We start from the raw sequence: 21,957 nt of genomic DNA on the forward strand, positions 1-21,957 counted from the left end.
CCTTTTTTAAAACTGATATTTAATAGCTGTGCATATTTGGAGGGTATGTGTGATATTTTGATACTTGTATACAATGTGTAATGATCAAATCAGGGTAATTGGGATATCCATCTCAAACCTTTATCCTTCTACAAATTCTACAAATCTTCTCTTCTAGCTATGTTTTTTTAAAATTTTGTGAGTACATAATAGGATCATATATTTATGGTTACATGAGATATCCTGACACAGGCATGCAATGTGTAATAATCACTTCAGGGTAAATGGGGAACCCATCACCTCAAGCATTTATCATTTGTGCTACAAACAATCCAATTATACTCTTTTAGATATTTTTAAATCTAGCTACTTTGAAGTAAACAATAAAATTTTTATGTATTTCAATATAACATTTTATTGTTATATAATTGTGTATAACAATAAAATTATTGTTAACTATAATTTCTCGACTGTACTATCAAATACTATAATTTATTTTTTCTATTAAATTGTATTTTTGTACCCCTTACCCAGCTTTTCTTATCTTTTCCCTCCCGACCCTTCCCTTCCCAGCCTCTGATAACCTCTGGTAAATTAGCCTCTGGTAATTTACTCTCTACCTGCATGAGATCAACCGTTTGTTTGTTTGTTTTTAAGACAGTGTCTCACTTTCATCACCCAGGCTGGAGTGCAGTGGCTTCATCATGGCTCACTGCAGCCTCAACTTTGCAGGCTCACATTGTGATCCTCGCACCTCAGCCTCCTGAGTAGCTGGGACTACCAGTGCACACCACCACACCTAGCGCATTTTTGTATTTTTAATAAAGATGAGGCTTCACCATGTTGCCCAGGCTGGTCTCAAACTCCTGAGCTCACCCACCTACCTCAGCCTCCCAAAGGGCTGGTATGACAGGTGTGAGCCACTGAGCCTGGCTGAGATCAACTTTTTAAACTCCCACATATGAGTGAGAATGTGTGATATTTGTCTTTCTGTGCCTGGCTTATTTCACTTCACATAATGATGTCTGGTTCCATCCATGTTGCTGTGAATGACAATTTTCTGCTTTTTTATGGCTAAATGATATTCCACTGAGTATGTGTGCCACATTTTCTTCATTCATCTGGTGATGGATACTTGGGTTGATTTCAGATCTTGGCTATTGTGAGCAGCGCTGCAATGAACATGGAAATGAAGACATCTCTTTGATATACTGATTTCCTTTCTTTTGGAGATATACTCAGCAGTATTCTAGAATTTCTGGATCATATGGTAGTTGTGTTTTTAGTTTTCTGGGTAATCTCTGTACTGTGTTTCATAGTATTATGCATTGCCACCAACAGTGGATGAGTGTTCCACTTTCTCTGCATCTTCACCAGCACTTCTGTTTTGTCTTTTTGATGATAGATATTCTAACTGGGATGAGATGATATCTCATTGTGGTTTTAACTTGCATTTCCCTGATGATCAGTGACCTTGAGCACTTTTCTCATACGTCTTAGCCACTTTATATGTCCTCTTTTGAGAAATGTCTATTCAGGTATTTTGACCATTTTCGAATCAGGTTATTTCTTTTCAGGTTGTTGCGTTGTTGGAGTTCCTTATGTATTCTGGTTATTAATCCCTTGTCAGATGGGGAGTTTGTAAATATCTTCTCTGACTCAGTAGATGGCCTCTTCACTTTGTTCCCTTCATGGTGCAGTAGCTTTTCAGCTTGATGTAATCCCATTTGTTTGTTTTTCCTTTTGTTGCCTGTGCTTTTGAGGTCTTATCCAAAAAATATTTGCCCTGACCAATGTCCTGTAGCATTTCCCCCAATGTTTTATTCTAGTAGTTTCATAGTTTGTGGTCTTACATTTAAGTTTTTAATCCATTTTGAGTTGATTTTTGTCTATGTTGTAAGATGGATGGGGATCTAGTTTCATTCCTCTGCATGTGGACATTCATTTTTCCCAGCACCATTTATTAAAAAGACTTTTCTTTCCCCAGTGTGTGTTCTCAGTGCCTTTGACAAAAATGAATTTGCTGTAAGTGCATGGATTTACTTCTGGGTTCTCTACTCTGTTCCATTGTTCTATGTGTCTGCTTTTATGCCAGTACAATGCTATTTTAGTAAATATAAAACTTTGTAGTATAATTTGAAATCAGGTAGCGTGATGCCTCTAGCTTTGTTCTTTTTGCTTAGGATTGCTTTAGCTAATTGGGGTCTTTTGTGGTTCCATATGAATTTTAGGATTGTTTTTTCTATTTCTGTGAAGAATGTCATTTGATACTTTGGTAGGGATTGCTTGAATTAGTAGATCGCTTTGGATAGTATAGACATTTTAACAATATTAATTCTTTCAATCCATGAGCAAGGAATATCATTTCATTTTTACTTGTGTCCTCCTCAATTTCTTTCATCAGTGTTTCACAGTTTTCTCTGTATAGATCTTTCATTTCTTTGGTTCAGCTGATTTCTAGGTATTTTATATTCTTTGTAGATGTTGTAAATGGGATTGCTTTATTTATTTCGTTTTTGGATTGATCACTGTTAACATATAGAAATGCTACTGAGTTTTGTGTGCTGATTTTGTATCCTGCAACTTTACTGAATTTGTTTATCAGTGCTAGGAATTTTTTGGAGGAGTCTTTAGGTTTTTTTTAAATATAAGATCATGTCATCTGCAAACAAGGCTAATTTGACTTCTTCCTTTCCCATTTGGATGTCCTTTATTTCTTTCTCTTGCCTAATTGCTCAGGTTAGGGCTTCCAGTACTATGTTGAATAGAAGTGGTAAAAGTGGGCATCCTGTCTTATTCCAGATCTTAGCGTAAAGACGTTCAGCTTTTCCCTGGTTAGTATCATATTAGCTTTGAGTTTGTCAAATATGGCCTGTATTTTGCTTCTATATTCATTGTGAGGAGAGTTTTTATCATGAAAGGATGTTGAATTTTATAAAGTGCTTTTTCAGCATCTGTTGAAATTATCATGTAATTTTGTCCTTTATTCTGTTGATGTGAAGTATCACATTTATTAATTTGTATATGTTGAACCATCCTTGCCTCCCTGGGATGAATTCCACTTGGTCGTGGTGAATGATCCTTTTAAAGTGTTGTTGAATTTGGTTTGCCAGTATTTTGTTGAGGATTTTTACATGTATGTTCATCAGGAATTTTGGCCTGTAGTTTTCTTTTTGGGTAGTGTTCTTGTTTGCTTAGGGTATCGGGATATTACTGGCCTTATAGAATGAGTTTGCAAGTATTCGCTACTCTTCAATTTTTTGAAAAAGTTTGGGTAGAGCTGGTATTAGTTCTTCTCTACATGTTTGGAAGATTTTAGCAGTGAAGCCATCAAGTCCTAGGCTTCTCTTTGATGGGAGACTTTTTATTAGTGCTTTGATATTGTTACTCATTTTTGGTCTGTTCAGATTTTCTACTTTTTCGTGGTTCAATCTTGACAGAAATTTATCCACTTCTAGGTTTTCCCATTTGTCAGCATATAGTTTTTCATAGCAGTCTCTAATGATACTTTCTATTTCTGTCATCTCTAACCTTGTAATACTTCCTTTTTTATCTCTGATTTAATTCTTTTGGACTTTCTTTTTTTCATAATCTAGCTAAAAGTTTGTCAATTTTATTTATCTTTTCAAAAACCAACTTTTAATTTTGTTGATCTTTTGTATTGTTTGAGTCTCAATTTCATTTATTTTTGCTCTGATTTTATTTCTTCCTTTCTACTAATTTAGGTTTGGATTTTTCTTGCTCTTCTAGTTTCTTGAGGTGCATTGTTAGATTGTTTATGCAAAATCATTCTTTTTTTTTTTATGTAGACATTTATTGCTATACATGTCCCTCTTAGCCCTGCTTTTGCTGTATCCCATAGATTTTTGGTATGTTGTATTTCCATTTTCATTTGTTTCAATAAATTTTTAATCTTCTTTATTTCTTCATTGACCATTGGTCATTCAGGAGCATGTTGTTTAACTTCTATATATGTGTACAGTTTCCAAAGTTCCTCTTTTTATTGGTTTCTAGTTTTATTCCATTTCAGAAAAGATACTTCATATTATGTTGACTTTTCCAAATTGGCTGAGACATGTTTTGTGGCCTAACATATGATGTATCCTGGAGAATGATCCATGTGCTGATGAAAAGAATCTGTATTCTGCAGCAGTTGGATGACAGGTCCTGTAAATGTCTGTTAGGTCCATTAGACCTAGACCATAGTTTAACTTCATGTTTCTTTGTTGATTTCCTGTCTGGATGATCTGCCCATTGCTGAAAGTGGAGTGTTGTCTGCTACTATTATTGTATTGCAATCTAGCTCTCCTTTTAGATATATTAACATTTGCTTTATATATTTGGGTGCTCTAGTGTTGGGTGAACATATATTTACTATTGTTATATCCTGTTGCTGAGTTGATCCCTTTATATTAATAATGACCTTCAGGTCTTTTTAGTTTTTGACTAAAAGTCTATTTTATCTGATATAAGTATAGCTACTCCTGCTCTTCCTTGGTTTTCATTTGCATTGAATATCTTTTTCCTTTTCTTTAACTTTCAGTCTATATGTGTCTTTATAGGTGAAGTGAGTTTCTTATAGGCAGCATATAGTTGGGTCTTGTTTTTTAATCCATCCAGCAACTCTTTGTCTACTTTCAAATTTATTTTTTATTTTTTATTTTTATTTTTATTTTATTTTTTTGAGACAGAGTCTTGCTCTGTCACCCAGGCTGGAGTGGCAGTGGCATGATCTCAACTCACTGCAGGCTCCACCTCCCAGGTTCATGCCATTCTCCTGCCTCAGCCTCCTGAGTAGCTGGGACTACAGGCACCTGCCACCACGCCTGGCTAATCTTTTAGTATTTTTAGTAGAGATGGGGTTTCACCATGTTAGCCAGGATGGTCTCCATCTCCTGACCTCGTGATCCTCCCGCCTCAGCCTCCCAAAGTGCTGGGATTACAGGCGTGAGCCACCATATCCAGCCTACTTTCAAATTTTTTGAGATGGAGTTTTGCTCTTGTTGCCCAGGCTGGAGTGCCATGGTACAATCTCAGCTCTCTGCAACCTCTGCCTCCCAGGTTCAAGCAATTCTCCTGCCTCAGCCTCCCGAGTAGCTGGGATTAAGGCATGCACCACCACGCCCAGCTACTTTTGTATTTTTAGCAGAGACGGGGTTTCTCCATTTTGGTCAGGCTGGTCTCAAGCTCCCGACCTCAGGTGATCCTCCTGCCTCGGCCTCCCAAAGTGCTGGGATTGCAGGCATGAGCCACCGCGCCCAGCTACTTATGTCATATTTTTAACATTTATAACAGAGAAAAAAATTGGGCTGCATATGATGTGACTACAGCAATGAGATAGATTTTCTTGGCATGATCGCAATCCTTGGTCTCCCATCCACACCCCCGACACATGTGGCTCTTACCTGCTGCTCTATAGCTCTGCCTTAGCTCCATCTTGCTGTTACATGTTTGTGAGTCTGTCTCCTGTCTGTCATTTCAAAAGGCAAGATTCACTCTCTGTCCCACCACCTCCCATAGCACCTGAATGAATGAATGAATCTCCAGAGGAACTGAGAATGCCAAGAACACAAGGATGAAATGTAATAGCTAAACGGGGTTTAAGAGAAGAGCAGTTTGAACACACCCCTGAACTACGTCTAAGTTACTGAGTTATGAAGCCTGAAAGCAGAGAATTGAGTTTGTGAAATTCAAAGTAAAATATGCACAAGATTGGTATAAATCAAATATGCCATAAAGCTAATGAAAAAGTGGAATTTATCTTTACTAGACAGGGTTGGCCTCATTACCCGTTCGTGTCTTCTCTTCTCGTCTTTCCTGCCACTTGTGAGTAATGAGGCTCTAGGAGAGAAACCGTGTATCCTGGGCACTCCCAGTACACTCTTTCTCTGCCTGTACCTCTGTTCCACACGGAGCATGGGTGTGCAGCTAAAAGAACTGCGAGCTGCAAGACAATGCATTTCAGATCATCGAGCTCAGTTAACTAATTCACTCTCACCCACTCCCCCTTGCCCCACCCATGCTCTCTTAGTAAAGAAGACAAATGCATGACCAATTTCGGTTTCCTCGAAAATATCGGCTTGTAAAAATTCCCAAATAACCTTGTCCTTTAGGATGGCCTGTTTTTCGATTTTGCTGTCAGTGGGTCTTTCCAATGAAGATTCAATGTTTCCAGGATTTTTTTTTTTTTTATCTCCTCATCTATACTGACACTCTGATCAGATTGACAGATGTGAGTCATGTTCCATTCAAGTGACCACAATTTTGTATTTGCCTCTGAAATCTAAGGGAATTCATTTTGTTTGGAGTACCCTAAAATACATTTTGAAGATTAAGAAAAATCTTTTTTTCTTTTTGCATTTATTTTCCATGCCTTGCTCTTTTTGCTTGAGTCTCAGTTGAAGATTCAGAATCAGAATAGCAGCAGTAAATGAGCCACATAACACAGGCTCATTGGAAAATGCAAATGGAGAGGTGTGCAATTTTTCAGCAGCACCAGAGTGGGGAGGCCTGTGGCTGAGGCCTGTGTGTGAGGGGCTCTGTGGCTGTCCATTGGCCATAACAGTGCCCCCTTCTGGCCTCTGTCTTGTTGCCCAGACCAGGAACTGGACACAGACCCAGTGCAGCTTTGTCGCTGAGTGTCGGCTGACACCGTTTCTGTTTGGCACTGTGCTATGATCTGTGCTCTAAACCCTCATTTACTCTGTGCACATATTTACTCAGCAAGGGAAATAATTACCGCCTGGAAACCAGTCCAAGAAACGCTGAATGCTTCAATTTTCTAAAAATATGTATCTCAAAAAAAGTTTGGATTTTTTTTTCTACCTTCATTTGCTTTCATTTTGAAGAATTAAGTGGAATATAATAGTTGTGATGACGAGTAATCATTCTGCAACATGGGACTGAATTCAATGTACACCTGTAGGGGAATCCAGAATGTTGCTGCTGTTGGTATACACGCACAGCGCGGTTCCTGCAGTCGTTTGTATGAAGTACTCAAATGTCATGGGAGCCCATTCCAAGCTGGAGGCCAGCAAGACAAGGGAGTTGATCACCCCCGTGGCTTCAAAGTAAATGCTGCTCTCCACCACCACCCTGAACGTTCCCACGGAATCTCGCCTCTCCCAGAGTCCTGATGTTTCTGTTCCTATGGATTATTTTTTCTAGGCATCCTCTCCCACAAATACATACCTGAAGTGGTAGCCAATTACCACCAAAGATTTCGTCTCTAGAATTTATAGCACATTCTTTCCCCTGAGGAATTCACGTCTCAGCCCATCAGACAGGCATATTACTCAGTTTGTAAGGAAGACATTTTCAGGGACCTGGGTGAGTTGAAATTATTGAATTTACAGCCAGTCCACCATAGATCAAGTGCAAGATTGTTTCTTCTTGAAGATTTCTGCACTTTTTGAGTTCCTTTTCTGCAACTTTTTCAAGTTAGGAGAGAATTTTCCCAGACTGAAAATTCAGTGTCTCCGAATCACAGAGACTTGAGAGCACACATCCTGCAAGAAAATCAGCCCTGAAGCTGGGAGCGACAGAAAGATGCTGTCTCTGTCTCCCTCACTGTGAGTGAAAGGCCTGGTCTTGTCCTGGGCTCTCATGCTGTCCTGTTCCTGGCCTAGAAAGTAGGGTTGATGACACCGCCTTGCAGGGCTGAGAGGTCACAGGTGAGTGCGTACTTGAGACAGCAGCATGGCCCTTGATTTTTCCATGGATTCACACCATGTGGTGGCTGTTTTTCTTTTTCTTTCTTTCTTTTTTTTTTTTTCAGACAGAGTCTTGCTCTATTGCCCAGTCTGGAGTAAAGTGGCATGATCTCGGCTCACTGTAAACTCTGCCTCCCAGGTTGAAGCGATTCTCCTGCCTCAGCATCTCTAGTAGCTGGGATTACAGATGCCCACCACCACACCTGGCTAATTTTTGTGTATTTTTAGGAGAGACGGGGGTTTCACCATGTTGGCCAGGCTGGTCCCGAACTCCTGACTTCGTGATCCACCCACCGCGGCCTCCCAAAGTGTTGGGATTACAGGCGTGAGTCACCACGCCTGGTCAGTGGCTGTTTCTTAACAATAAAAAGCCTAGTTTTTTTTTTTTTTTTTTTTTTAAAAACCGGGTTGGCTGGACGTGGTGGCTCAAGCTTGTAATCCCAGCACTTTGGGAGGCCGAGGCGGGAGGATCACAAGGTCAGGAGATCAAGACCATCCTGGCTAACACAGTGAAACCCCGTCTCTACTAAAAATACATAAAATTACCCGGGCGTGGTGGTGGGCATCTGTAGTCCCAGCTACTAGGGAGGCTGAGGCAGGAGAATGGCATGAACCCAGGTGACGGAGGTTACAGTGAGCTGAGATCGCGTCACTGCCCTCCAGCCTGGGTAGCAGAGCAACACTCCATCTCAAAAAGAAAAAAAAAACCACGAGGGAGACTTTGGCACTACATGGCCCTTGATTTGCCCATTGATGCACACCACACGATGGCTGTTTCGTAATAATAAAAATGCCTGGTTAAAAAGAAAAAAAAGAAAAAACAGGGTCTCTGGCACTCCCTCGCCCTAGCACCGACAAGGCCCCGTCCATCTCCACACTCTTCACTTGCTGCCCTTCTCCACTCCTCCTTAGGGCCTTGGCACTAGCTGTTCTCCAGTCCCTGGCTGACTCTTTTGCATCCCAGTCTTTGCTGAAGAAAAAGAGCCTACAGCCAAAGTGCCTATAAGCCTACAAACCTACTGTCATTTTTTGTTTTTTGTTTTTTGCCTGTAAACCTACTGTCCCACCATGCTATACTTCTATCTTCTGTTTATTGTCTGTCTCGCCACTACTGGAATGGAAATCCTTCTAGGGATGCTCCTGTGATTCACTAGACATGTCCCAGCACCTACAGGAGCATCTGGCACGTCACAGGTACTCAGAGGGTATTGATTGAGAAAGTGTGTATTTCACATATCTGTATGTAAAATCACTAGCTTTTTCCATTCTCGGTTCCGTTTTTAAAGTATCAATTCCAGTACAAAGACAAAGCTGTACTTTCTCTAGCGTGGTTTTGCTAATGATGGCAATAACAAAATGATAATGATACGGACTTACAATTTTTCCGGGATATCTTTTAATGTCAGTGTTACGCTGAGGCTGTAAAACATCTTCAAAATTAGTTCTTAGATGAGCCATCGGCTCATTGCATTAGAATAATCATGAAATGTTTGCTTTAAAGGAGTTACTTGTTTCCCTGATTTTAGGGCATATCTGCAGTGTACTCTCTTTCAGGGATAAGCTTGCAGACCGCTATCAAGATATCAGCAAAGCATTCACCAAAATCGATAAACCCAAAACCAACTACATATCCATATGCAAGATGCAGAAGGTGCTGGAAGAATGTGGCTGTTCTCTTACGGAAGGGGAGCTGACCAATCTGCTAAACAGGTCTTTTTTGCCTAGGTTAAGTATGTTTCTCACAGCCCTGAAAAACATACTGGAGAATTGCCTTTGTTTCTTCTGTATGTCCTCCCAAACAGCCTTCTGAGATGAAAATATCCTCCATGTCTTCCTGTTGGCTGGGTTACACTAGAATGGGTTTGAGTCCACCCAAAGCAATAAAAGAAAGCCCTCTGACAAATGCGTAACTTTTCCTGATGTGTCTTAGCAGCAGTGCCACCATTTCTTAACATTAGTGGGGTTTTTTGTTTGTTTGTTTGTTTTCTTTTTTTGAGATGGAGTCTCGCTCTGTCACCCAGGCTGGAGTGCAGTGTCACGATCTCGGCTCACTGCAACCTCTACCTCCTGGGTTCAAGTGATTCTCCTGCCTCAGGCTCCCAAATAGCTGAGATTACAGGTGCCCGCCACCACACCTGGCCAATTTTTGTATTTTCAGTAGAGACAGGGTTTCACCATGTTGGCCAGGCTGGTCTCAAACTCCTGACCACAGGTGATCCACCCACCTCAGCCTCCCAAAGTGCTGGGATTATAGGTGTGAGCCACTGTGCCCAGTCAACATTAGTTTTTATTTTATTCAAGTTATTCAGGCACTTTGGCAGGAATCACATAGTTCTACGAGGCTGGTTACTAAAACCAGCAGTTCGTTTGCCCTGCTGCAGCCCTTATTTCCCTATCCAAAGTCAACAACTTCCAACACTGTTGACTGATATCTTTTGATAGTGAATGTCCCTACTTCTTTTTCTTTTTCTTTTTTTTTTTTTTGAGATGGCGTCTCGCTCTGTCCCCCAGGCTGGAGTGCAGTGGCATGATCTCGGCTCACTGCAATCTCCACCTCCCGGGTTCATGACATTCTCCTGCCTCAGCCTCCAGAGTAGCTGGGACTACAGGTGCCCACCAGCACGCCCGGGTAATTTTTTGTATTTTTAGTAGAGATGGGGTTTCACCGTGTTAGCCAGGATGCTCTCCATCTCCTGACCTCATGATCTGCCCGCCTCAGCCTCCCAAAGTACTGGGATTACAGGTGTGAGCCACCATGCCCAGCTGGATGTCCCTACTTCTAAATGACAGGCATATATTGCAACTTCTTGATTTTTCACTTTTAAGCAGTTTATATTGACTTACTACCAAGAATACATGTAGTTTTAACTATTTTCCACTCATCCCATGCCACCAACCATCTCACCCCCTTCAGCCTCCATTACCCCATGGAAACGCACGGAAACTTACCTCCACATGCCACATGCCTATCGTATTGCTGCGTCAGTTTTGGTTCGCTCCACATCCTAGATCTACATTGCTGTGACTAGCTCATCACTTTTCTTTTCTACATAGCACTTTTTCCCTGAAGTCAAATTATCCTATTTCTTCTGTTCATTTAGTTTCCTATGTACTTATTCTCCTACTAATTAAATCCCCAACTTAATCTCTTTCCAATCCATCGAGACACATCAGCTAATCTGTCAGCTTCATCTTCTTGAAGATTGCCCTTTTCATGTTCTTCAGTTCTTGGAAAGTTTCTTGACTTATTTTATTAATGAATTCCTTCCCTGTTCTATTCTTTCTGGAACTCCTATTGTTGTTGAATGTTGAACTGCCTGGACTGTTCTCTTACTTATTTTAAATCTTTTTTTCTCCTTTCTCTTTTTCTTTCTGCTTTACCTTCTGGGAGATTTCCTCAATTTTAGCTCCCAGTCCTTCTTTGAGATTTTTGTTTCTGCTGCCATACTTATATTTCCAATTACTAGAGCTCATTTTAGTTCTCTGTTTGTTCCTTTTTTATAACATCCTGCTCTTGTTTCATGGATGCACTGTCTCATTTCTCTGAAGGTATTAACAATAGGCTTTTTTTTAAAGTTTTCTTTAGCAGATAAGTCTCTCCTCAGTGTTGCTTTTTAAATCTATTATTCATGTTGGATATTTTCTTCAAAAATATGTCCATACTAAGAGTGGAGGACAGGGTACTGAGTTGCAGATCAGAAGTTCTACACAGATAGGTGGAACTTGCTGACTTTGAATTGAACTGTATGGTAATCTGACTTGAAGTTTTCTTGAGGGGCCCCCAATGTCAGTATCTTTAAAACTTTTTGTTTGGCCTTTTCAGATTTGCCAGAGAATAGACTTGCCAGATAAAATATAAGATGGTCAGTTAAATTAGGACTTCAGATAGACAATAATTTTTAAATATAAGTATGTCTCATGTAATATTTGAGTTATACTAAAAATTTTGTTGTTTATCTGAAATTCTAATTCAGCTATGTATCCCTGTAGATTTGGTGTGATGATTTGTTTATTTGTTTGCTAATTGGGCAACCCAATGAGAGAAAACTCTTTGATCTTCTGCTGTCAACACTGGGCACAGAAGGCTGGATATTTCAGCAGTCACTGTGGTAAGCTGAATCATGCCTCCCAAAGATATACAGGTCCTGATTCCTGGAATCTGTGGACATTACCTTATTTGGAAAAAGGATCTTTATAGATGCAACTAAGCTAAGGACCTGGAGAAGGGAAGATGAGCCTGGATTATCTGGATGGGCCCTCAATGCCATCACAGGTGTGCTTGTAAGAGGGAGGCAGAGAGAGATTTGAAACAGACAAAGAGAAGGACATGTGACCAGGAAGGCAGAGTGGAGTGATGTGGCCGCAAGCCAGGGGCTGCCAACTGCCCCCAGAAGCTGGAAGAGGCAAAGAACAGATTCTCTCCTGGAATCTCCAGGGAGAGTACAGTCCTGCCAACAACAGGGAACTCATTTTAGATTCTGGTGTCTAGAACTGTAGGAGACTCAATGTGCATTGCTTTAAGCCACCAGATATGTACTATTTTGTTACAAAGCCATAGGAAACTAACAGTGTATATACTTTTATTTATATTATATATTAACAGTCAGTGTATATACTTTTTATTAATCCTTCCCTTTTCATTAAGAACCCTCCCTACCTTGGACTCAGAAACAGCATCTCCAGAGAATATACCTCCAGGTGTATTCTCCCATTAGGGTTGGGAGGGACAGGCACCCAGACACATGAAGTCTGACGAGAGGTCTGAGGTCTGCTTGCTTCCCAGTCTTTTAATCAACCCTATTTTAACTCCTCCTTGAGCTCCACTTCTAGATATACCTGATATCATCCGTTCCAGAGCCTCTGAGGGTATTTGCAGGGCATATCAGATCTTCTCTCTTCCACATTCCCTCTGTTTGTTTTAGAAAGTAATTTCTTGGATTCTGATACATCTATTTCCATTACCTGTAGATTCTCCAGCAGCTGTTCTCTTCTTCCACATACTCCTAGTCCTTAGGAGTTTATGCCAGCGGTCCGCAAACTCCAAGCATCGGAATCATTGCAAGGGCTCATTAAAACTCAAGATTGTTGGGCCCCTTCCCCAAAGTTTCTGATTTAGTGGGGCCTGGGAATGTGTATTCATAACAAGGGCTCAGGTGATGCTGATGCTGCTGGACTCTTGCACCCCACCTTGAAAACCACTGTTTTATACCTTTTAAAACTCCCTTTTCTGTCATTTTAGAAGAGTTTTGAGTGGTAACAGAACTAGATATGTGTGTTCAAGCCACTGTATTTAACTGGAAGTCTTTTTTTGTTGTTGTTGTTGAGACCGAGTCTTGCTCTGTCGCCCAGGCTGGAGTGCAGTGGCCGGATCTCAGCTCACTGCAAGCTCCGCCTCCCGGGTTTACGCCATTCTCTCGCCTCAGCCTCCCGAGTAGCTGGGACTACAGGCGCCCGCCATCTCGCCCGGCTAATTTTTTGTATTTTTTTTAGTAGAGACGGGGTTTCACCGTGTTAGCCAGGATGGTCTCGATCTCCTGACCTCGTGATCCGCCCGTCTCGGCCTCCCAAAGTGCTGGGATTACAGGCTTGAGCCACCGCGCCCGGCCCTGGAAGTCTTATTCTCATGCACTTTTACCCTGAAACAACTTGAGCTAATTGCCTCCTCTGACTCTTATTTCTGTCTGTGTAATTTTGCTGTGTGGATAGAATGTCCCTTACTTTGTAAAGGGGAGAATATTAGCACCCCTTTCCTCTTTTTTTTTTTTTTTTTTTGAGATGGAGTCTCACTCTGTCGCCCAGGTTGGAGTGCAGTGGCGCGATCTCGGCTCACTGCAAACTCTGCCTCCCAGGTTCATGCCGTTTTCCTGCCTCAGCCTCCCAAGTAGCTGGGACTTCAGGCGCCCGCCACCATGCCCAGCTAATTTTTTGTATTTTTAGTAGAGACGAGGTTTCACCGTGTTAGCCAGGATGGTCTCAATCTCCTGACCTCGTGATCCGCCTGCCTCGGCCTCCCAAAGTGCTGGGATTACAGGCGTGAGCCACCGCGCCCGGCCCCTTTCCTCTTTAAAACATTTTTTATCCCTTGAGCCCAGGAATTCAAGGCTGCAGTGAGCTACGATTGCACCATTGTACTCCAGCCTGGGCAAAAAAAGCAAGACCATGTGACAAAAAAAAAAAAAAAAAAAATCAGTGGTTGCTCAAGAGTTTGCAGTATCCATTTAGAGCTAGCCTAAGCACACCTTTAAGTAACACAATACAACTTAATGGGAAGTACAGAAAACTTATAAAAGGGTATTTCCGATTTCTCCCTTCTGTGCCTGGTAACATGGCTGGCATTCATTTACCCGTGTGCTTCAATCACCCAACACATGGTGGTTATTATTACTCCACTGATCAACTCAGAGTGAGAAAATAAAAGATGTTATTTTACCGTCACTTATTCCTCCTCTGACACCCTTCTTTTCTTGATGTAGATCTGTATGATTTTCCTTCTGTCTGAAGAATGCCTTTTTACATTTCTTTTTTTTTTTTTTTTTTTTTTTTGAGACGGAGTCTCGCTCTGTCTCCCAGGCTGGAGTGCAGTGGCCGGATCTCAGTTCACTGCAAGCTCCGCCTCCCGGGTTTACGCCATTCTCCTGCCTCAGCCTCCCGAGTAGCTGGGACTATAGGCGCCCGCCACCTCGCCCGGCTAGTTTTTTGTATTTTTTAGTAGAGACGGGGTTTCACCAAGTTAGCCAGGATGGTCTCGATCTCCTGACCTCGTGATCCGCCCGTCTCGGCCTCCCAAAGTGCTGGGATTACAGGCTTGAGCCACCGCGCCCGGCCGCCTTTTTACATTTCTTGAAGAGTAGGGCTGCTGGTCATGAAGTCTCTCAGTTTTGTTTGTCTGAGAAAGCGTTTATTTCTCCTTTATTTCTGACAGAGAATACTGGATTTAGCATTCTAGGTTTAAGCTGTTGAAATATTTCAACACTTCAAACATTTCAGTCCACTCTCCTCTTGCTTGCATGATTTCTGGCAAGAAGCCTGATGTATTATAATTCATTATCTTTGTTCCTCTATAGATAAGGGTATTTTCCTAAGATTTTCTAGCTTCTTTCAAGATTTTCTCTTTGTCTTTAGTTTTCTCCAGTTTGAATATAGTATGTTTAGGTATAGTTTTGGGGGGATTTATCCTGCTTGGTGTTCTCTGAGCTTCCTGGATCTGTGATTTGCTGTCTGTCATTAATTTGGGGAATGTTTCTACCATTATTAATTAAAATGGGTTTTTGTTTTTGTTTTGTTTTTGCTTTTATTTGTTCTTTTGTTTTGTCTCTTTGCTTATTTCTCTTTCTCTTTCTGGTATTCCAATGATGCAAGTGTTACACATTTTGAAATTTTCCCCCAGTCTTTGGATATATTGTCCTGTCCACCCCTTCCCATGCTTTTTTTCTTTGCATTTCAGTTTGAGAGGTTTCTACTGACATATTTCAAACTCACTAATTCTCTCCTTATCCATGTCTAGTCTACTGATGAGCCCATCAAAGCCATTCTTCATTTCTGTTACAGTGGTTTTTTTTTTTTAATTTCTGGCATTTTCTTTTAATTCTTTCTTAGAGTTTCAATCTCTGATTACATTGCCCACTTGTTCTTGCATGTTCTTTACTTTTTCCATAAGAACACTTTACATATTAACCATAGTTGTTTTAAATTCCCTATCTGATAATTTCAAAATACGTGTCATATTTGAGTCTGCTTTTGCAGCTTGCTTGGTTTCTTCATACTGTGCCTTTTCTTTATAGGCATTGTAATTTTTGTTGTTGTTAAAAGCCAGACAGGAACTGAGGTATATAGGCCTTTAGAGATTTTATGTTCATTTGGCTGGGAGTTAGGATGTGTTTAATGTTTGCTGTAGCTATTGGTGCAAAGGCTGCAATTTCCTCCAGCATCCTTGTTTTTTACTCTCCTGTTTTCATGGGTTTCCTTAGGAGCTCCTTCTTAAATAGACTGTGTGTTTTGCAGTTCTTTCAGTTGTAATCCATTATTATTTCACTAGAGCTGGGTTGATGTGGTGGTAAAATATTGGGGAGGGGAAACATTCTATAGTTTTATGATTACATTTCTGTCTTTTAGTGGTCTGAGTCCATGGGCTGCAACCTTTAGAAATATTTATTGAGTTTTTTTCTGCTTAGGTGAAACAGGAATGCTAGAGGGGGCTGGAGTTGGCTGATTGTCCTTCCCCCAAAGCTAAGATAAGGCTCTCAGAAAGTTTTTTCCCTTGGAAAGTAGTTATAGAGAAGGCTCGGGATGTATTTCACCAGGATTGCTCTTCCCCTTCCCCTGCCAGAACCCTGAGGGGATCTTTCTCAGATCTTCACTCTGAGAAGCTAGTAAGACTCCTGAAGCTAGTGAGACTCCTGAAGTTAAAGCCCATGAAAGTGGGGGTGGGGGTGAGGAGGTACCTAAGACTGGGCCCCCAGAATTTCTTACTCTTACACTAGTCCACACTCAGTTTCTACCAATTTGCCAAGATTACCATGTAAGTATTCCTGCCAGCCTGTGACTCCAAAGGCTTTTGCTCCAGGAAAACAGGCCCCAGCTGTGATTCTCTGCATGTGCCTGTGTCTCCAGGTTTCAGGGTGACATTTTGCCCCAAGACCTCAATTCTTCTCCTCCTCTCTCTGCCACTTTCCCCACTCCTTCCACGTCCAGCTTTTGGCAGCTACACTTTGATTTTTCCTTTGGTTAGGTAGTTAAATTTAACCTTCTGTCCCGCAGCCACAACTAGTTCCTTCCTGCTTGGTTCATAGGTTGATTCTAAAACTTGAAAACTATTAAATACCATTTTATTATAACTATATAAATATTGTTCAGTGTCAGGTAATGAAAGAAAACTAGCTTGTTTTCCAGTTGTACTATCCCTGAGCCTCTAGCCTTAGTATCAGATAGATTCTCTTGTAGATCACACCAATTGCTGAAAATCATTTCATATTTGTCTCAGTCCCTTTGGGCTGCCATAAAAAAATATAAATTGGGTGGCTTATAAACAACAGAAATTCATTTCTCACAGTTCTGGAGGCTAGGAAGTCCAGTGTTGAGGTACCAGCGGATTTAGTGTCTGCTGAAAATGTCCTGGATCTTAGATGTCTGTCTTTTCACTGTAACCTCATGTGGCAGAAGGGACAAAGGTCTCTCTGGGGCCTCTTTCATAAAGGCACTAATCTCATTCATGAGGGCTCTGTTTTCATGAACTAATCACCTCCCAAAGGACTCACCTGCTAAAAGGTCATTATCTTAGGGGTTAACATTTTAACATATGAATTTTGGGGGGACACAAATAGACCATAGCAATATTTTAAATTTGTTTCATATCTATACTATGATTTTATTGGATAGGTTATTTCCTGGAGTTTAATTTATTCTTTATTTTCTTTATGATATTTGCCTTTGTTTTATCTTGTCAAGTAAAGACAAATCCATACTTAGGTAAAAGAGACTTTATCTGAAAAGACTATTGCAGCAGGGAGAGGAAGATTATTACAATAGAGAGAATGCCCCAACCGTGAAATGTGTAAGCATCTCAGAGAGCAAGCAGAAGAGGGCTTTTGTTTAATAGGGAAGAGTAAACAAGGATAGAAAGAACCAAGCATGGGGAGTAAGATGAATAGATGGTGTGACCAGACAGCTGAGCAAGAAACATCTTTCCTGTGGTCAGAGTCCCTGAGGAGCTATTAGGGAGGGGCTATTCCACATTCTGTTGCTGGCTTAGGCTGAGGTGGGTCCAAGTTCAAGGTTCTGGAGAAAGGAGAGTAGCTTAACTAAACTGTGGTCAGTTAGCAGATATTTTGTCCAGATTAGTCAATGGGAACAAACAGTTCAGCTAATAATTTATGAGACTGAGACTGGGAATTTGGAGGGTCTATGTCCTTGCTATCAGAGGTAAGCCTTGGGGCATCTATGAATCTTTTCTAAGTCATATGGGGAAAAGGTAGTTCTTTGCAGTAGACTTATCCAGGGACATTAAGGTTGGGGTGATTTATTTAACCATCACTTTTTATAGAACAGGGCTCATATAAAGTTCATTATTTTTGACCTTCAGGTTTCCCCAGCATTCTATTCCACTTTCTCCTCTCTTGAGTTTTTTTCCCCTGGCATCTCTATTTGAGAACCTACCCCTGCCCCCCACCATTTTCCTGCTCTAGTTCTGTGATCCAAAGAGCATCCTGTGCTGCCTCCACTATTGTCTAGGTTGGATCCCCTGTCTCCTATATCCCACATCTCTTTATTTCTTGATTTACATTCTTCTTTTGCTGGAGTACTTCCTGAAGTAATCTCATAAGAAAGGGTGGACAGGAAGTAAATTTTCTGAGTTCTTATTGAACTAAGCTTTTTAAATTCTTCTTCGCACACATTGCTGGATTGTCTGAGCATAGAATCTTAAGAAGAAAATTATTCCCTTAAAAGTTTGAAAACATTGATCCATTGTGTTTGAACTATGAGAAGTCCGATGCCTGTGTGTGTGTGTGTGTGTGTGTGTGTGTGTGTGTGTGTGTATAGAAAGGAAGGACCATTTCATCCTCAAATGCCTATGTGTTTTTTTCTTCCTTAAACGGGATCTCCTCTCGCTGAATCTATTTCCAGCTGAATAAGAATTCATATGCATTCAATGAATAAATCATGGAAAAATAGCAGATAAATTAACTAAATGATTATAAGAGATTCTTGTTAAAACATAGGCTTGATACTTTTATAAACAACAACAAAAGGACTGTGGGATATCTGAAGCCCACCTTTCAATGGGGGTGATCAACTTTTTTATGCGTTGAAACCTTAATAAGGATCCATTGCACAGTTGCTTGTTTCTTCTCAAAGACCTCTTGATGATAAACATCTCTGTTATTTGTAATTATATGTAGATTATTCTTTTCTAGATCCAAAATAGACTTTTCTAAATACTACTGAGATTAGCATATGCATATGATTTTATTACTACATTTTAATACCACGTTGGCAATTTCTCCCGCTGATGAAATAGTGTTGATTGTCCTTTTCCTCGATGTCGCCATCATGCAAGCCGACCCGATGCAGGGCCTGTGCAAGGCGGCTCTGCAGCTGTGGGTTGGAAAAGCTCAGCTCTTGGCTCGTCTTCTTTAGAAGCAGATATCTGAATCACTGGAAACTTCTCTCTCCAGCCTACCAGCGTTCCAAGCTCTTCTACGTTGACACTTGAGCCCAATCCTGCTGAGAGAAAGTGTAGGTGTTTAAGTGCCAGAAATTCCCCAGGAATTTAAGTTGTAGAAATGTGAACTTTGAATGCAATTAAACTTTATTTTGAATTATTTTGCATCTTTAATATATATACTATATGTTCCCTGAGACTTTTGGATTTTACCTCACAATTTAGTCTTCCAGAACTTAGGTAATTTCTTCTGTGTCAGAGTCAAGGGGATGAAGGAGCCTCTGTTTCCACAGGGATGTCCTTGCTGAGCCATCAGTGCAGGCGGAATTTTTATTTGAGAAAATCCTCAGCTAGATAGGTTTTGCAAAATATCGTTTGACTGCTTTCAGCTTGACAACTTCATTTCAACCACTCCTGAAAGAGAATTTAATATATTTCTTACTCATTTCCTCTTCTTCTTTTCACTGTCTTTGACATGTTTCCTCTCTTTCAAATCCCACTGCCATTTCCAAGTCCAGGCCCTTCTTAGTGAAGGCCTCCATGACCCCAGGAGCCTCCCATCCAGACTGCTACTCTCCCGCCACTGCCACCACCCCACAGTCTCACTTCCAGACTGTCTTTGAGGCGCTATCAGATTTATCTTCCCATGATACTACTCTGCGAATGTCACATCCCTGCCAACATACTTTCATGTGCCCCCATCATAGGGCCGGATTCTCAGCAGACGTCTCCCTTCGTCTTCTGCAAAGCCACCAACCCTGCTATCCCCTCATGCCTCAGGTCTTCAGTCCAGGCAGCTGTGGCCCCCAGCCGTCAGTGAACTGCACTGTCACCTCTCATCACCCTGAGTCCTTGTATTGCAGAATGTGTGTGCCTGCCTGATAGCAGCGCTAACTACCATGTCTGCACCTACAGGGCGGAGAATGGTGTCTTAAAATTATTCATTTTCCCCACGTTGCTCTGTGCTCAGCAACTGTTTGTTGAATGAATAAGCAGTAGGGTGGCTTTTAAAATGAATATGTTCTTTTCTTCCTTTTGGGACAAGCTGGGGAGTCAGCCGGCATGATAATTCCATCAATTACCTCGACTTCCTGAGAGCAGTGGAGAACAGCAAGTCAACAGGAGCTCAGCCCAAGGAAAAGGAAGAGAGCATGCCAATCAATTTTGCAACGCTGAATCCACAGGAGGTTGTGAGGAAGATCCAGGAAGTAGTTGAGTCCTCCCATCTGGCTTTGTCCACGGTATGACAGGCTGAAAGTGCTTTATTGTGAAAACTCATCCTGATTCATGAAAACACCTTTCAGCCCCACCCTGAAACCCCTCCCATCTCTGTTCATTCTCCTTGGGGTGTCTAGTTAACCACGAGCAGAGCTTTTATGAGTAAATGTGTATCCACTCTTCCACCCCAGCATGTGCTCTTCAAGTTGGGAGTGCTCAGCATTAGAAATGCTGAGTCTGGGGTGAGGTCATGGGACTCTGGGCAAAAAAGACAAAATAGAGGCCCTTGGGCAATAGTGGGCTCAGCACATCCTGGGAGCTCTCAGCGCAGCCAAGCACTGGGTCCACAGAGATGAAGGACTCAAGGTGGCCTTGAAGAGGTTGAACTGGGCCAGGTTGTGGCACAGAGACTTCATTGTGAAGTCCTCCAGGAGCAAGGGGAGTCACCTGAGTAGGCTGACATTCTGCAGCTTCCATCTGCATGGTGCTTTAGACAGTGTACGGAATGATGCCTGCATGTACGGAATGATGCCTATGTGTGTGGAGTGATGCCTCCGTGTAGGGAATGATGCCTGCGTGTAAGGAATGATGGCTGCGTGTAAGGAATGATGGCTGCGTGTACGGAATGATGCCTATGTGTGTGGAATGATGCCTCCGTGTAAGGAGTGATGGCTGCGTGAACGGAGTGATGGCTGCGTGTAAGGAATGATGCCTCCGTGTAAGGAGTGATGCCTCCGTGTAAGGAATGATGGCTGCGTGTACGGAATGATGCCTATGTGTGTGGAATGATGCCTCTGTGTAAGGAGTGATGGCTGCGTGAACGGAGTGATGGCTGCGTGTAAGGAGTGATGCCTCCGTGTAAGGAGTGATGCCTGCGTGTAAGGAGTGATGCCTGCGTGTAAGGAGTGATGGCTGCATGTAAGGAATGATGGCTGCGTGTAAGGAATGATGTCTGCGTGTAAGGAGTGATGCCTGCGTGTAAGGAATGATGGCTGCGTGTAGGGAATGATGGCTGCGTGTAGGGAATGATGCTGGTGTGTGGCGTAATGATGCTGTGGACTGTGCTGGTGTCTTTGGATATTGTGTTTGGAACCAGCCTCCTGGCGAGGTGATGCTCCCACATGAGTTTCCCCATGTGTCAGCATCAAGAAGGGAAGTTGCTGTCTGCAGAGGTCAGGCATCGGAGATGAACAAGGCAGCACATCGGAACCATCCTGGGGGAAGCCGGCACCCAGAGCCCAAACAGCCACAGCAACCCAGACTGCAAGATCCAGTCAACACCTCTCAGTCCCCACAGTGAACATCCCTTCTAACATCACAGAGTCCTGGCTCCACACATTCTAGAGGGCGTCCCGGGGCGCTGGGGGCCACAAGCCCTAATGAGAGTTCATGAGTCTTTTTCTCTTTGATCATAACCTTGCAAGGTGGGGCTCGTGATTCCACTCTATAGGAGGGGAAACTGAGGTTCAGCATGAATAAACCTGCCCAGGGTCACACAGGGACTACGGAGCAGAGCCCAGAACATGAGAAGGAAGGGGAAATGGATTTGTCACAGCCCTTTTCCAAATCCAGGTGGTTTGAAGAATGAAAGTCCTGAAGATCTTTACTTGAGATGTGCTGTCTACTGCCCATAACTTCTTTTGAGGATTGACCTTGGCGTCTTGACTTTTGCAGAAATCAACGCTAGTGACCCTTTTAGGGTATCAGACTCTTGGGAGGTGGGAATAACTCACTCTCCACTCCTGAGATCTATTTTAAGCTTTTTTTTTTTTTTTTTGTAAATCACATCCCAATTCCTTGGTGTAGGGAAGCAAGGTGGGCTCCGGAGTCCCGGTGTGAGGGATTAGTGGGGAGGGAAGGGGTGAGGAGGGGTGGCCCAGCCAGCTGAGC

General features: G+C 42.0%; 1 protein-coding gene across 2 annotated transcripts in view; it reads left to right on the plus strand.

Annotated features, from left to right (window-relative positions):
* EFCAB6 (EF-hand calcium binding domain 6) overlaps positions 1–21,957 on the plus strand; it is a 308,815-nt gene that overhangs the window by 233,716 nt on the left and 53,142 nt on the right. For both annotated transcript variants that reach the window (XM_033233690.1, XM_033233691.1), the window contains exons 25-26: positions 9,246–9,401; positions 19,895–20,090. In XM_033233690.1, the coding sequence (XP_033089581.1) occupies positions 9,246–9,401; positions 19,895–20,090 (352 nt within the window). The remainder of the gene's footprint in view (positions 1–9,245; positions 9,402–19,894; positions 20,091–21,957) is intronic.

The sequence above is a fragment of the Trachypithecus francoisi genome, unplaced genomic scaffold, assembly GCF_009764315.1.
Source record: "Trachypithecus francoisi isolate TF-2019V2 unplaced genomic scaffold, Tfra_2.0 Lachesis_group14, whole genome shotgun sequence".
NCBI lineage: Eukaryota > Metazoa > Chordata > Mammalia > Primates > Cercopithecidae > Trachypithecus > Trachypithecus francoisi.